Below are 12,209 nucleotides of genomic sequence, written 5' to 3' on the forward strand. Positions count from 1 at the left end.
AACCATGATTTGTGCTTGACATTTCATTTAACCAACATCTTGTGCTTTTGACAGCTTTCTACCATTTCCCATACTTTCAAAGTTTTTAACACCTCTGGTGCTCAGACAGCACTAAATGGCCCTCCACTCCACTCTCTGGTAATGAGGGGAAATTGGGGAAGTAATTGTAGGCCAAGTGCACGGAGGTACAGCAGACAGTTGCCTGCTTGTTGTTAACATTCCTATGGGCAAGAGGGACATGCTACCAATCTGGCCCATTGTAACAATTAGCACTAAGATTCATCCTGGTAGGGGAAGCAGGAGAATTTCCACCTTCTTCCAGACAACAGCTAAAGGAGTGCCTACACTGTGTGTGGAAGGAGGGAAATTTATGAAGGCTATGGGCAGGAACCAGCTGGCTTCCCTTGGGAACCAAAGGGGCAGAACACGTAATGCTTGGTAAGGAGAAAGGGCAAGAGCTGAGACGTCTTACCACTCTGGAGACTCCTCCTGGAGTCTATCAACCCTTAAGTCCATTTGGAGAGGAGAGTAAAAGGTCTGAGTATTTTTGCAGTGCGTCCTAGCTGCTATAAGGGAGCTTTGGCCCTCTCAGAGAAATTTCCCTGAGACAAACTCCCAAGAGGTGATAAATGACTCATTGACTAGTATTCAGCTCTTACGCTCAGGACTGGGTTTACAGTGCTGATGAAGGTGATCCCTGGAGAATGAGGAACTGACCAATAAACTCTAGATAAATTCCTGCAGTCAGATCCCTAGTCCTGGAAAACATCCCTGATGCCTGTGTTGAAAGAGAATGAGAATTTAAAACATATTATCTCGACAGGGGGGCTGCAAATTCCCTGGACTAATGTAGACTACTTTATAAAAATCTCTGCTGCAAGCCCAAGTCAAACAAAAATGTGAACCCCATAGCCCTAGCTGAAAAGCTATGTAGGATATGGCTGTTAAATCAAAACTGAAACAGATGGTGCCAACAGTGATGACTTCAATGCCCAATATAGGGATTTGCGTGGAATGAAAACTTTGGTGGTTTCATTGAGCTACATACCACTCAAAACTCAAAGTGAATGTTTCTTATTCACCAGGTAGTGAGTCACTCTCTCCCTCTGCACCCTTGATTCCTCCCTCCTCCATGCCCCAACCTCAACTACTCTAAGGAGAAAGATGACTAGATGTGGGACCAAGGTCTCCCTGTCCCCAAGGGAGATCAAATGCCACATTCATCTGTTCAAGTAAACTGCCTAACTTCAGAGGGGTGAAGTCACGTACTTTTATGGCCTCTTCGGATATGAGTGCCAAATTGATCATCCTACTCAGTCTCTATGGGGAGGAGATGTCTGGATTCAGCTAGTGGGGTGTGGGCAGGGTTTGCTCAAAGTGGAGAAGGAAAACTAGCAATATATTATTTCTGTAGCAGAATATATTATTCCACTACTGAATGTATAACTGGTACTGATGCTTTACATGTTTGTATTATGAATGAGCCACAAGTAGAGGATGCTAGTACCTTTGGGGTCACACAACCCTAATGACCCCTTTGAGTTACAAGTCTCTGTGACTAATGATTTTGACACTTAGAGTCTCTGGGTCTGGTTTACTAACATGCTGTGGTTTTTAACCTCAATGAGAGCTATGGAGGATCAAAAATGGACAGTCAATCTACTCAGTGGGCAGAACTCAAGGCTACTCTCATTCCTCTGGCCAATATTCCCCTTGATGAACCTGTTATATTTTTACTGACTCTTGGACTATTGCCAATGGCCTGCTTATTTGGTTTGCCATTTGGAAAACTACAGACTGGAAGATTAAAAATACTTCTTTTTGAGTCTGAAAACAATGGTAACAAATCATAGCTCCTGACTGAACCATGTGAGTAAGTCATATAGATGCCTATGATAAGGGTCCCTTCTCTGCCCATTCTCAGACTGAAATCAAGCTTCTGACTGAGCGTAAATCATCCACAGTGCCACCATTGCTGCCTGGATCCATTGTTGTACCAGACACGGCGACACACCAATCATTACAAAGAAAACCACTCCACGTCTCTGAGGCAGAGGCTACCACACCACATGCCTTACTATGACTCCTGCCAAAAGTTGGCCAATCTGTCTACATGGAACCTGTGTCCCCTCTCAGAGCTGTTAGTGGTGCATCACACTGTTGACACATTTTCAAGCTATGGAGTTGCTATTCCAGTTTAATCAGCCAGCTCCAGGCACAAGACGATGGCCCATGAAACTAATCTGAGTCTTGTGTTTTGCTTTCTGGACCATTTTCAGCCTGACAATGGTGTGTCTTATAGCAAAAGTGTTACTCAACAATGAGCTATTGGTCAAGGTATTCAGTGAACCTTTCCTACACCCAACCATCCATAGCCATCTGGTAGGACTGAGCTTTGGAATAACCTTCTCAAAAATTGTCTATCTTCCTCACCAGCTTCTGGCTCATGTCCAATGGGTCTCATCACTGAATACTGCTGGCCTTAAAAGGAATAATGTCATCTCAGATACTTCCTGGGTAATACTTAGAATAAAGGGATTTGGAATGATATAGACCTATTTTGAAAATTTGGGACTCTGCTATGACCATGATGAGTCTTTTTATTTCCCTTCTAGATTTTAAATTTCTGAAGTCAAAAGTCTACACATAATCTGGAACAATGTCTGATGTACAATGAGAGTTCAATAAAATAAAGAATTAATCCTCTAAGCTAAGAAGATTCATTCAGGAAATCATGGCTTGTTTATTCTGTTTCGTTTTGTGTTTTTCATTAAACTAAATCTGGGCATCCAATCATATAAGATTCATATAATCAAAAATTATCCTACAGCTGTACCAGGAAGACCCACATCTTATTACCCTCTCAGAAAAAAAGCTCCTCGAGGACACTGAGCACTACATTGTACATATTAAAAGTTAACTATTTAAAAGGTATATCAAAATTAAATAATTCTCAGTAATTTCCTCTCTGCTTAATTTAATTTTATCATAAAGAATGTGCCTGGTGGTTCACTAAGATAATCAACAGCTATTAAGATGATCGTCTTGCCTATAATTACATTTTAAATGAAGAATTTTTAAAAAGCAGAGCACCATGTATTGTGGTAGATTCTCTTATTTGTATCAGTGCTATCTAAATTTACCGCACATGGGGCGCCTGGGTGGCTCAGTCGGTTAAGCGTCCGACTTCAGCTCGGGTCATGATCTCGCAGTCTGTGAGTTCAAGCCCCGCATCGGGCTCGGTGCTGACAGCTCAGAGCCTAGAGCCTGTTTCAGATTCTGTGTCTCCCTCTCTCTCTGACCCTCCCCTGTTCATGCTCTCTCTCTGTCTCAAAAATAAATAAATGTTAAAAAATATATATTTTTTTTAATAATAAATAAATAAATTTACCCCACTATAATCTTTGTAAGATACTTGTATTTGAGTCAAGTTTAAAATGTACTTATTTTAGCTTACATATTTTAAGTCTGAAGATTCATTTTTAAATTACCTGTATATAGAATTTGTCTCTGTTAGAAACCAGAGAAACAGTTGAATGCTTACATTTTCTTTAAACACAACTTTGCAAGAAATGCAGTGGGTGACTGATTGGTGTTTGTCCCTGCATAATTGGTACAAATATAAATGAGACAGTTAACCCACTTTTTATTCATCAGTACAACACAGGCACACAGACCCCTAATCTAAAAAAAACAAAGAAAATGAATGGATTAAACTGAATAAGCCAATGAGTAATCACGATTTTTTTTAAGATAAAAAATGTGAAGTGTAACTTTTCCAAAACTGTGCTCAACATTGGAAGGGAGATATAAACATTATCTTTTCTCTTTGAGATAAACTAAAATCATTCTGCTCAGGGTTTTTTCTTCTCAAATCAAAATTATGATGCGCTGCATCATTACAGGTTTATTTAGGAGCTTTTATTTGTTTATATTGGACTCATTCTAAAATAGTTTGAGGCTGCCTAGAAAAATGAGTACAATGAAACAGAGCCCAAAAAGTGAGGAAATCAGAGCAAAGAGAAAATAAAGATGGACTAAAATAAGAAGAAACTGGAATAAAAAGAGTACACAAAATGTATGCTGTAAGATCATGTTCACAAAACTAGATGTGTGTTGTTGAATTGGCTCTGAGCTTCCTGGAGGCCAACTCAAAAAGGTATTCACAATCAGTACAAAATTCATGCTTCTCATGAGGTAAAAACAAACCAGATACTTAAATAAAACACAATTATTTCCTTTAGAAAGAATGGGTTTCTCTATATAAAGAGGATGCGTGTGACAAAAATAAATAACAGTCTCACCGGCATACTAATAAAATTGTGCCATATTTCACAAGAGATTTGCACAATAGTGCACTTTCGTATAAGCCAAAGGCAATGCAGCTCGGTAAAAACAATCCTGTGATGGCCTAAAATGGTGTGAGGTTATTACGCAGCCCTAGCTTTATCTGACTTTTTCAAAGGCTACAATTTAGAGTAGCTTGAAAACTGAATGATTTTACACTCTCAAAACTGAAACCACAACCGCTCCCCCAGGGGAGAGACGTTCTACGTCTGACTTGGACCTTGACAGCACTACGTGTACATACTCAGCTTTAGGTATAAATGACCTAGACCCAGGAAGTCTTCCCTGGGGACCTAGGGTGCCACCCCCTTCCCTTGCTCCCAGCACAGTACAGTTAAATCTGCCTCAGCGGTTCTCAAATTGAATGTGTATCAGGGCTGCAGGGCTTGTTAATCAAATTGAATGTGTATCAACCTGCAGGGCTTGTTAAAACACTCGCTAGGCCCCAACCCCGTGTTCCCCAATACGGTAGGTCTGGGGTGGGCCTTAGATTGTGCATTTCTAACAGGTTCCCAAGTGACCCTGACAGTGATAAAAGAACCACACTTTGGTAACCACTGATCTACTCCAGGGGTCAGTAAACTTTTACCGCCAAGAGCCAAAAAGCAAGTATTTTAGGTTTTGCAAGCTATTCAGTCTCTGAGGCCCTATTCGGCATCTATAGTGCAAAAGCAGCCATAGAAAATATTCAAAATAAATTGGCCTATAAAACTATTTATGAAAACAGGTGGTGGACTGGATTTGACCCATGGGCCTTAATCTGCTGACCCCTGATCTACACCAACCTGCCAGAATCTGTAAGCGCATGCATAGTCCCAAAAGTTCTGTTCAACTACTGACCTTGTCATAGTGCCTGAAGGCTGCCAGCAAAGTGTCAAAGTTCTGGTAGTTAACTTTCTTCAAGTGATGTCGCACTGCTGCAGTCAGGGCTCTCTGTCTATCCTTGCCTCGAAGATATTCACCCGGAAGTCTGTTATGGATGAGATCACCAGCTCCTATTAAAGAGGGAGAGAAAAAGTCTTTCATCTGAATTCAGATAAAGTCTGTCAATATTATTCCCATCCTAAAAGAGAGAATGATCTAGCAACTTCTTTGAATGAAAAAACCTCACGCCTAACTCTGATTCTATTATGCAGGGTGTTAAAAACAAAAACAAAAACCTTGTATATGAGGGGGACAAAACATAAGAGACTCTTAAATACAGAGAACAAACTGAGGGTTGCTGGAGTGGTTGTGGGTGGGCGGATGGGCTAAATGGGTAAGGGGCATTAAGGAAGACACTTGTTAGGATGAGCACTGGGTGTTAAATATAGGGGATGAATCGCGGGAATCTATTCCAGAAATCATTATTGCACTATATGCTAACTAACTTGGGTGTAAATTAAAAAATAAATAAATAAACTTTAAAAAATCCTTGTATATAAAAAAGAACATGAAATAACTGATAAAACTTCATACTTCTGACAAAATGAATGTGGGGGGAGGGGATTCATCAGCCCTCCTAGGTTGTCTTTCCTAAGATCGTGAAGCCCTTGCCTATCTGCCTCTTAGCAAACATTTGTCTATAATGCTGAGGATCTGAAAGTGGGGCAGAGTCCATAAGGGACCACTCTATATGCCTTGAAGTTAATAAACCTCTGGGATCCCTTGTAAAAATGGAACTCAAATTACCTACTCCCTTCTAATATGAATTTCCAGTCTGCCTTCATTCTGCATATCAAGTTTCCATTTCTCAGCCCCGCTTCCCCAGTACAACCACCTACACAGGAGACCAACCCTCATCACAGTTCCATTAATTGAGTCCTGACCCACAATCCCCTCAGTTATCTGGAAGTAATAAAGTCTCCAGTCTACCTACTACATGCGCCCTAGACCTAGACCTTGCTTCCACTTATCCTTCGTGACTTAAAGGAACTTCCCCAGATTATGACACAAAGAAAGTACAAACATACACTCTGCCTCTAAGCCCCATTCCTTGTCAGAAAATGGATTCCTTGGATGTTAATGGTGACAGAGATCAGAGTACAGTTGACCCCATTGCTTCAGATGCGATGGCTTGGTGGATGTCACCAGAAGGAACCTTTTGCCTCAATTCATGCCAATGCCCTCCCTTCCTGCTTTCTTGGGGGCAGGGTCGTGTTGGCAGTTGACTGTCATAGCCTAGATGGAATCATTTAAATCACTACATTGGTGCAGTTCGCAGCAACTAGTATTTATACCTGCTCTGTGTAAGTCCCTATATTAGGCTCTGTCAAGGGTCTCTTTTAATAGGTACTCATTGCACCTCTGAGATTCTTACTTACTATAAAATCAGGCGCTAATCCCACGTATTCTGATAAAAGTCATGTTTTTACAGGTAGATATGGGTGAGAAGCCTGCAACTAAGGCTGGTTCCAGGAACTTGGCAAGTGCCTCAGAACAAAGTCATCTGAAGTGGAATCAGCTATCATCGGACCACCCTGAAGTGGGCAAAGCATAAGTGGCTTCGTGAGAGGAAATCATGACAATGAAAGTGATTTTTGACAGATAAGCATGGTTTCTTCTGTTCCTCCACATTCCTTCCCCCTGATATAAACCCTGTGGGTGGCTCTTCTGTAAAACAGAGGTCCTCTTTCCTCCATAAGATGGCTCTTGATTGAGTTTTTACCTTCAGAGGCCTTCCCTCTCCATTAACATCCAAAAGGAACATTTGAATGATGGTTTTTTTCAACTCCACCTGGTTTTGCCACTATACTCTTCACTAGGTATAACCCCTGGTGAGTGATATATATGCTGATATCTTCTCCTGGCCTGGCCCTGAAAGAATATTTTATGAAGCTCATGTCAAATCACTTGCAATTACTCAAGAGTCATCTCTAAAGAGCTGAAATCAGGAGTAAAGTTCCGGCCCCGAGAGACCGTGACCTGGCTACCATTCCACGGCCGTCAGAAAAGCCAAGCAAGCTCTTTAATTGTGCTCTGCCTGCAACCAATTCCCATGATGCCGCACCGTCCACTGGTCTTGGTTCTGGTGCATACTCGGAGCTGGGCACAACCCTTACACGCTTCCTGGAAGCATCTTTTTTTTTTTTTTTAATTGTTTTTTTTAACGTTTATTTATTTTTGAGACAGAGAGAGACAGAGCATGAACAGGGGAGGGGCAGAGAGAGAGAGAGGGAGACACAGAATCTGAAACAGGCTCCAGGCTCTGAGCAGTCAGCACAGAGCCTGACGCAGGGCTCCAGGGCTCGAACTCACGGACCGCGAGATCATGACCTGAGCCGAAGTCGGACGCTTAACCGACCGAGGCACCCAGGCGCCCCAGGAGGCATCTTAACATACCCAGTAACTCCAGGCCTTAAGGATGAGACATTCTTTGCACAGCTGCCTTTATTTCCATAAGTAAGTGTAAAGGAGAAATTCAGGTCCAGTAAAGAAATCAGTAAGTCCCTAGAAGCAGGCGCTTACTGCAGAATAAATGCTATTCGTTGACCCCAACAATGGTCACAAAAGGTGAGAACCTACAGTTAATCTGTGTCCACCCATAAACTCCAGAAAAAGTCCAGAGAGGACTTATCAGTCCCCTTTCACAGTTCAACTATGCAGCACCAATGCTGGTACTGATACTTACATCTTTTTAAAATTATTAATGTCAGTGTTCTTCCTTTTCATTTTGTAAGACTATCTTATTCAATTTGTAAGGATAACTTCGATCAACTATTAGGAAATTTGTCAGTGCTGTCAAGCTGTCAAAATGATAAACTATGTGTTGGATTCACCAATTCATGCTATAAATATTTGTGAAAAATGTACTGTATGCTAGACCCCGGGGATCCAACAGATAGCAAGATGAAGCACCCACCAGCATGAAGCCTACCCTCGAGTAAGCAGAATTTACCATGATTACCTATTTACTTTTCAGGCTCATTGATGCATTTCCTAAATCATCTCTTAACCACTCTTACAGGTAAGAAGAGCCTCTAAGACAGTTAGGCATACATTAAACATGCAACAATTCATCTAAAAAACAGACCCAAAATACAATCTCCTAATTAATGTGATTAATGTTGGTCGAAAACACTATTGCATAAGCTCAATAAATATACATCTTATTTGTCAGTGAGTGGGCTTTAGCTAAAGCCTTTTCAACAGCCGTTCTTCAACTTGAGTTTAAGCGTACATAAGAGCCTGCTGGATCAGCACGTCTGGGCACAGGTTCCAGGAACCTGCATATTTCATAAATTCCCTGGGTGGTTTTAATGCAGGTAGACTGCAGACTCTTTGAAAACCACTGATACACGGCCTAATCCTGACAAGCTTTAGCCTAGTCTTGCCTTTGGATATCTACCGTACAGATGGCTCAGAAAGAAAGACAAAATCCTGGCAAGTTTCTTCTGCCACTTTATGGATTAATCGATTGGCTGGTCGGAAGAGAGTGGTTCTTAATTATGTGATTGTAGAGTAGAGTGGTTTCTCAAACTTGAATGTGCCTACAATTCATCTGGGAATATTTCAAAATGCAGTTTCAGATTCAGTAGGTCTGGGGTAGAGCCTGGGACTCTGTATGGCTTAGAAACTCTCAGGGGACACCAACATTGCCAGTCTGCACACCACATTCTGAGTGACAAGAGCCTCGTCCAACGTTTGAATTCACCAAAAAGCTGCTTCGCTCAACTTTCGCGTATTTAATACAGGCCATATTTATTTTCTAAATAAAGTTCTGAGCCTTGACTACACTTACGGTATTCATTCACAAAGGCTTTAAACTGTACATTTTTCAAACGTAATATGAACATTTTTTTCTCTCCTGTGCTACAAATTGTTCTCATTAATGTTAATGTAATGTTTTAAGCCTTTAAAATTAGAAGCTTTGAGGGAAGGAGATAGTGAATTTAACAGCATAACTTTGTGGGGATGTTGCTGTTTGTTTTTTAAGGGGAAAGTTTGTGTATTTACCATACTCCTCGGCACGGAGACAAGATCCAAACGTGTGGTCTGGGGGAACATTCATTGTTTCTGCAATGCTATCAAAGAAAACAAATCCTTTAGTTAAAACACTCAGCACATGGCATCTCTGGAATTTAGAATACACTTGCCATATGTTTTTAATAGCCTATATTTCTCCTATAACCAAACGATGAAGATCAAACAGAAGTTCTCCAAAAGATCTTCTGTCCAACCTCCCGCTTGCATTAGCAATGGCTACATATGCTTTCCCTGGCCTTCAGAAGCCCAGAGTTAAGAAGAAAATTAAGAACAGACTCAAAGCAGAATACGGAAATAGAGACAAACAGGCAGACAGACAGACACAGGGAAGAGAGAGAGAAAATGTCACATGATAAATTAAATTTCTAATATCCCAGAAATAAAGCTTTACACAAAATTCTCCCTCCCTTTTCTCCGAATGCCCTCTTCATTTCAGAGGACTCAGCACTTTCCTTGAACCCCAGGCTCTACGGAGTAGAGTAGAGTTCCCTGATTAATACGAAAGATGACTTTTTAAATTAACGGATAGCACCTAACAGAAAACAAACCAACATTTACCACAAGAGCACTGTTTAAATTCCATCCAAAGACACTATCAATTCAAAGTTAATTATTAACTTACGGATCTAAAACTCTTCCAAGTTGATGTTGAAACTTTTCTTTGAAATCATCAACTCTCTTAGATACAACCTTAGCTCCTCTTTTCCTATAAAATTAGAAAATTGTCAACCTAAGTATTCTTGGTTGCCAAATACACATATGGTGAGGAATACCATAGTATCATTTGAGTCATCAAAACATACATCCAGTTTCAAAAAAAAGCTGTATGCTAAAAAAATCTGTATATGTTCATTCTTCTATCATTTATATTCTATTATAAAGAAAAGTTTATAGTAGAATATAAAATTTTGTGTAAAGAATAAGACAAGCAGATTTAACATTTTTTTCAGTAAACACAACCAAGGTGTTAATATCATTATCACAAATGCAACTCCTAAAATTTCTAAGTTTAAGCAACAAATAAATAACCAAAGAATATAAATAGATAACTCACATCTAGTAAGCAAATATATGGAGAAATTATGATACTCTCCAGGAACAAATGTATAATAAAAGAATAACAAAGTGGCACTTTTAACATAGTACATAAGCAAATATAGAGACAGACAGACAGAATACCTAACATTGGTACAACTTGCAGTAAAACACTTGGTAAATGCAAATTACTGTAATCTTTTTGGAAATAATTTGGTAATATGACCCAAAAAGCATAAAAACGGTCATTCCCTTTTATCTGTATCTGGGAGCCAATCATAAGAAGATAATCCACATAACAACTTAAAATGTGGGAAAGTTTTATATATATATATGTATGTATATATGTATGTATATGTATACATATATATGTATATATATGTATGTATATATGTATGTATATGTATACATATATATGTATATATATGTATGTATATATGTATGTATATGTATACATATATATGTATATATATGTATTTGTAGCTCATTGGCTACAAATGAAAAAAAAGGAGATAAATGTTTAGTCATGGAGGGTGATTAAATTATGTCACAATAACAAGAATACACTCTGCATGCATTTTAGATGTTGGCTATTAAGAATATACAGCAATATAAAATTATTTTATGTTAAGTGAGAAAGCAGGGTATAAAATAGGATTGCATGGTGATTAAAGCTATGTCAACATTTACACAGGAAGCTACACTAGAAAGAAATACATTAAAAAGATAATAATGGTTGAATTTTGGTGACAGGATTATGGGTGATTTTATTTTGCCAATTTTCTGTAATATAATTTCATTACTTCTATCACTGTGATTAAATGAACAAGGTTTCTTTTGAGAACCGTGAAGTATAACACTACTATTTAATAACATTAAAATTAATAAATTATTGTTTTGCTAAGACTAAAAACAATAAACATTAAATTCTTAAACTCCATTTGCTTTTAAAACTGTTTCCTGTACTATAGAAACACCGAGCCATACAAATTTCTGGAGAAGAGTGACACTCTGTGGAGAAACAATAGATGAAATATAAAGTAATTCATCTCTTATATCTCCATTAACTTCCCCTTGGTTCAAAAAGGGGGAAAAAAGAACAATATGGGTAAAGTCAGAATAAATCAATGGCAGTTTAAGGGCCATAATTTGAACAAATAAGGCTGACATTCTAAAAACCACCTCCAAAGGGCATAATTAGGAACATGTAGGGATGAAGTGGGTAAGGATTATAAATCACAGAGCTTACTCCTTTCACCCTAAAAGTGCCTAGATTATGTTTCTGGGAGAACTATGAAGTATCTGTTAGCAGCCATGTCTGTCGGAATATCCTTAACTTCAGCATCATTGCACAACCTCACAGCATTCACTAAACAACTCAGAATAAAGGCCTCCGTGTGAATTTTCACACACACACACACACACACACACACACACACACACACACTCCCATCATCTGAAAATTCTGATTCTTCAAACCAAAGATCGTAAACAGAATATAGATAGAGGTAGCTTTACAGAGGAAATACATCCCTTAAAAGTTGAGCGTAAACTAAATTTACATTAAAATATAAAACTGAGATACCTTAAATTGTAAACATGCTTAACTCCAAAATTATAATAGACATCACACTGTAGAATGAAGAGGTGAGTTCTTTTTAAAATCCAGCAAACCAGGGGCACCTGGGTGCCTCAGTTGGTTAACTGTCCTACTTTGGCTCAGGTCATGATCTCATGGTTTGTGAGTTCAAGTCCCCGCATCAGGCTCTGCACTAACAGTGTGGAGCTTGCTTGGGATTCTCTCTCCCTCTCTCTGCCCCTCCCCTACTCTCACCCCCTCTCTCTCTGATTTATATATTAAA

At 39.3% G+C, this 12,209-nt stretch overlaps 1 protein-coding gene across 2 annotated transcripts in view; it reads right to left on the minus strand.

The window, feature by feature from the left end:
* Positions 1–12,209, minus strand: part of EFHB (EF-hand domain family member B) — a 48,718-nt gene that overhangs the window by 8,732 nt on the left and 27,777 nt on the right. For both annotated transcript variants that reach the window (XM_007097484.2, XM_042956974.1), the window contains exons 7-9: positions 9,935–10,018; positions 9,283–9,350; positions 5,188–5,342 (exon numbers count right to left, since the gene is read on the minus strand). In XM_007097484.2, the coding sequence (XP_007097546.1) occupies positions 5,188–5,342; positions 9,283–9,350; positions 9,935–10,018 (307 nt within the window). The remainder of the gene's footprint in view (positions 1–5,187; positions 5,343–9,282; positions 9,351–9,934; positions 10,019–12,209) is intronic.

The sequence above is a fragment of the Panthera tigris genome, chromosome C2 (assembly GCF_018350195.1).
Source record: "Panthera tigris isolate Pti1 chromosome C2, P.tigris_Pti1_mat1.1, whole genome shotgun sequence".
NCBI classification, from domain to species: Eukaryota; Metazoa; Chordata; class Mammalia; order Carnivora; family Felidae; genus Panthera; species Panthera tigris.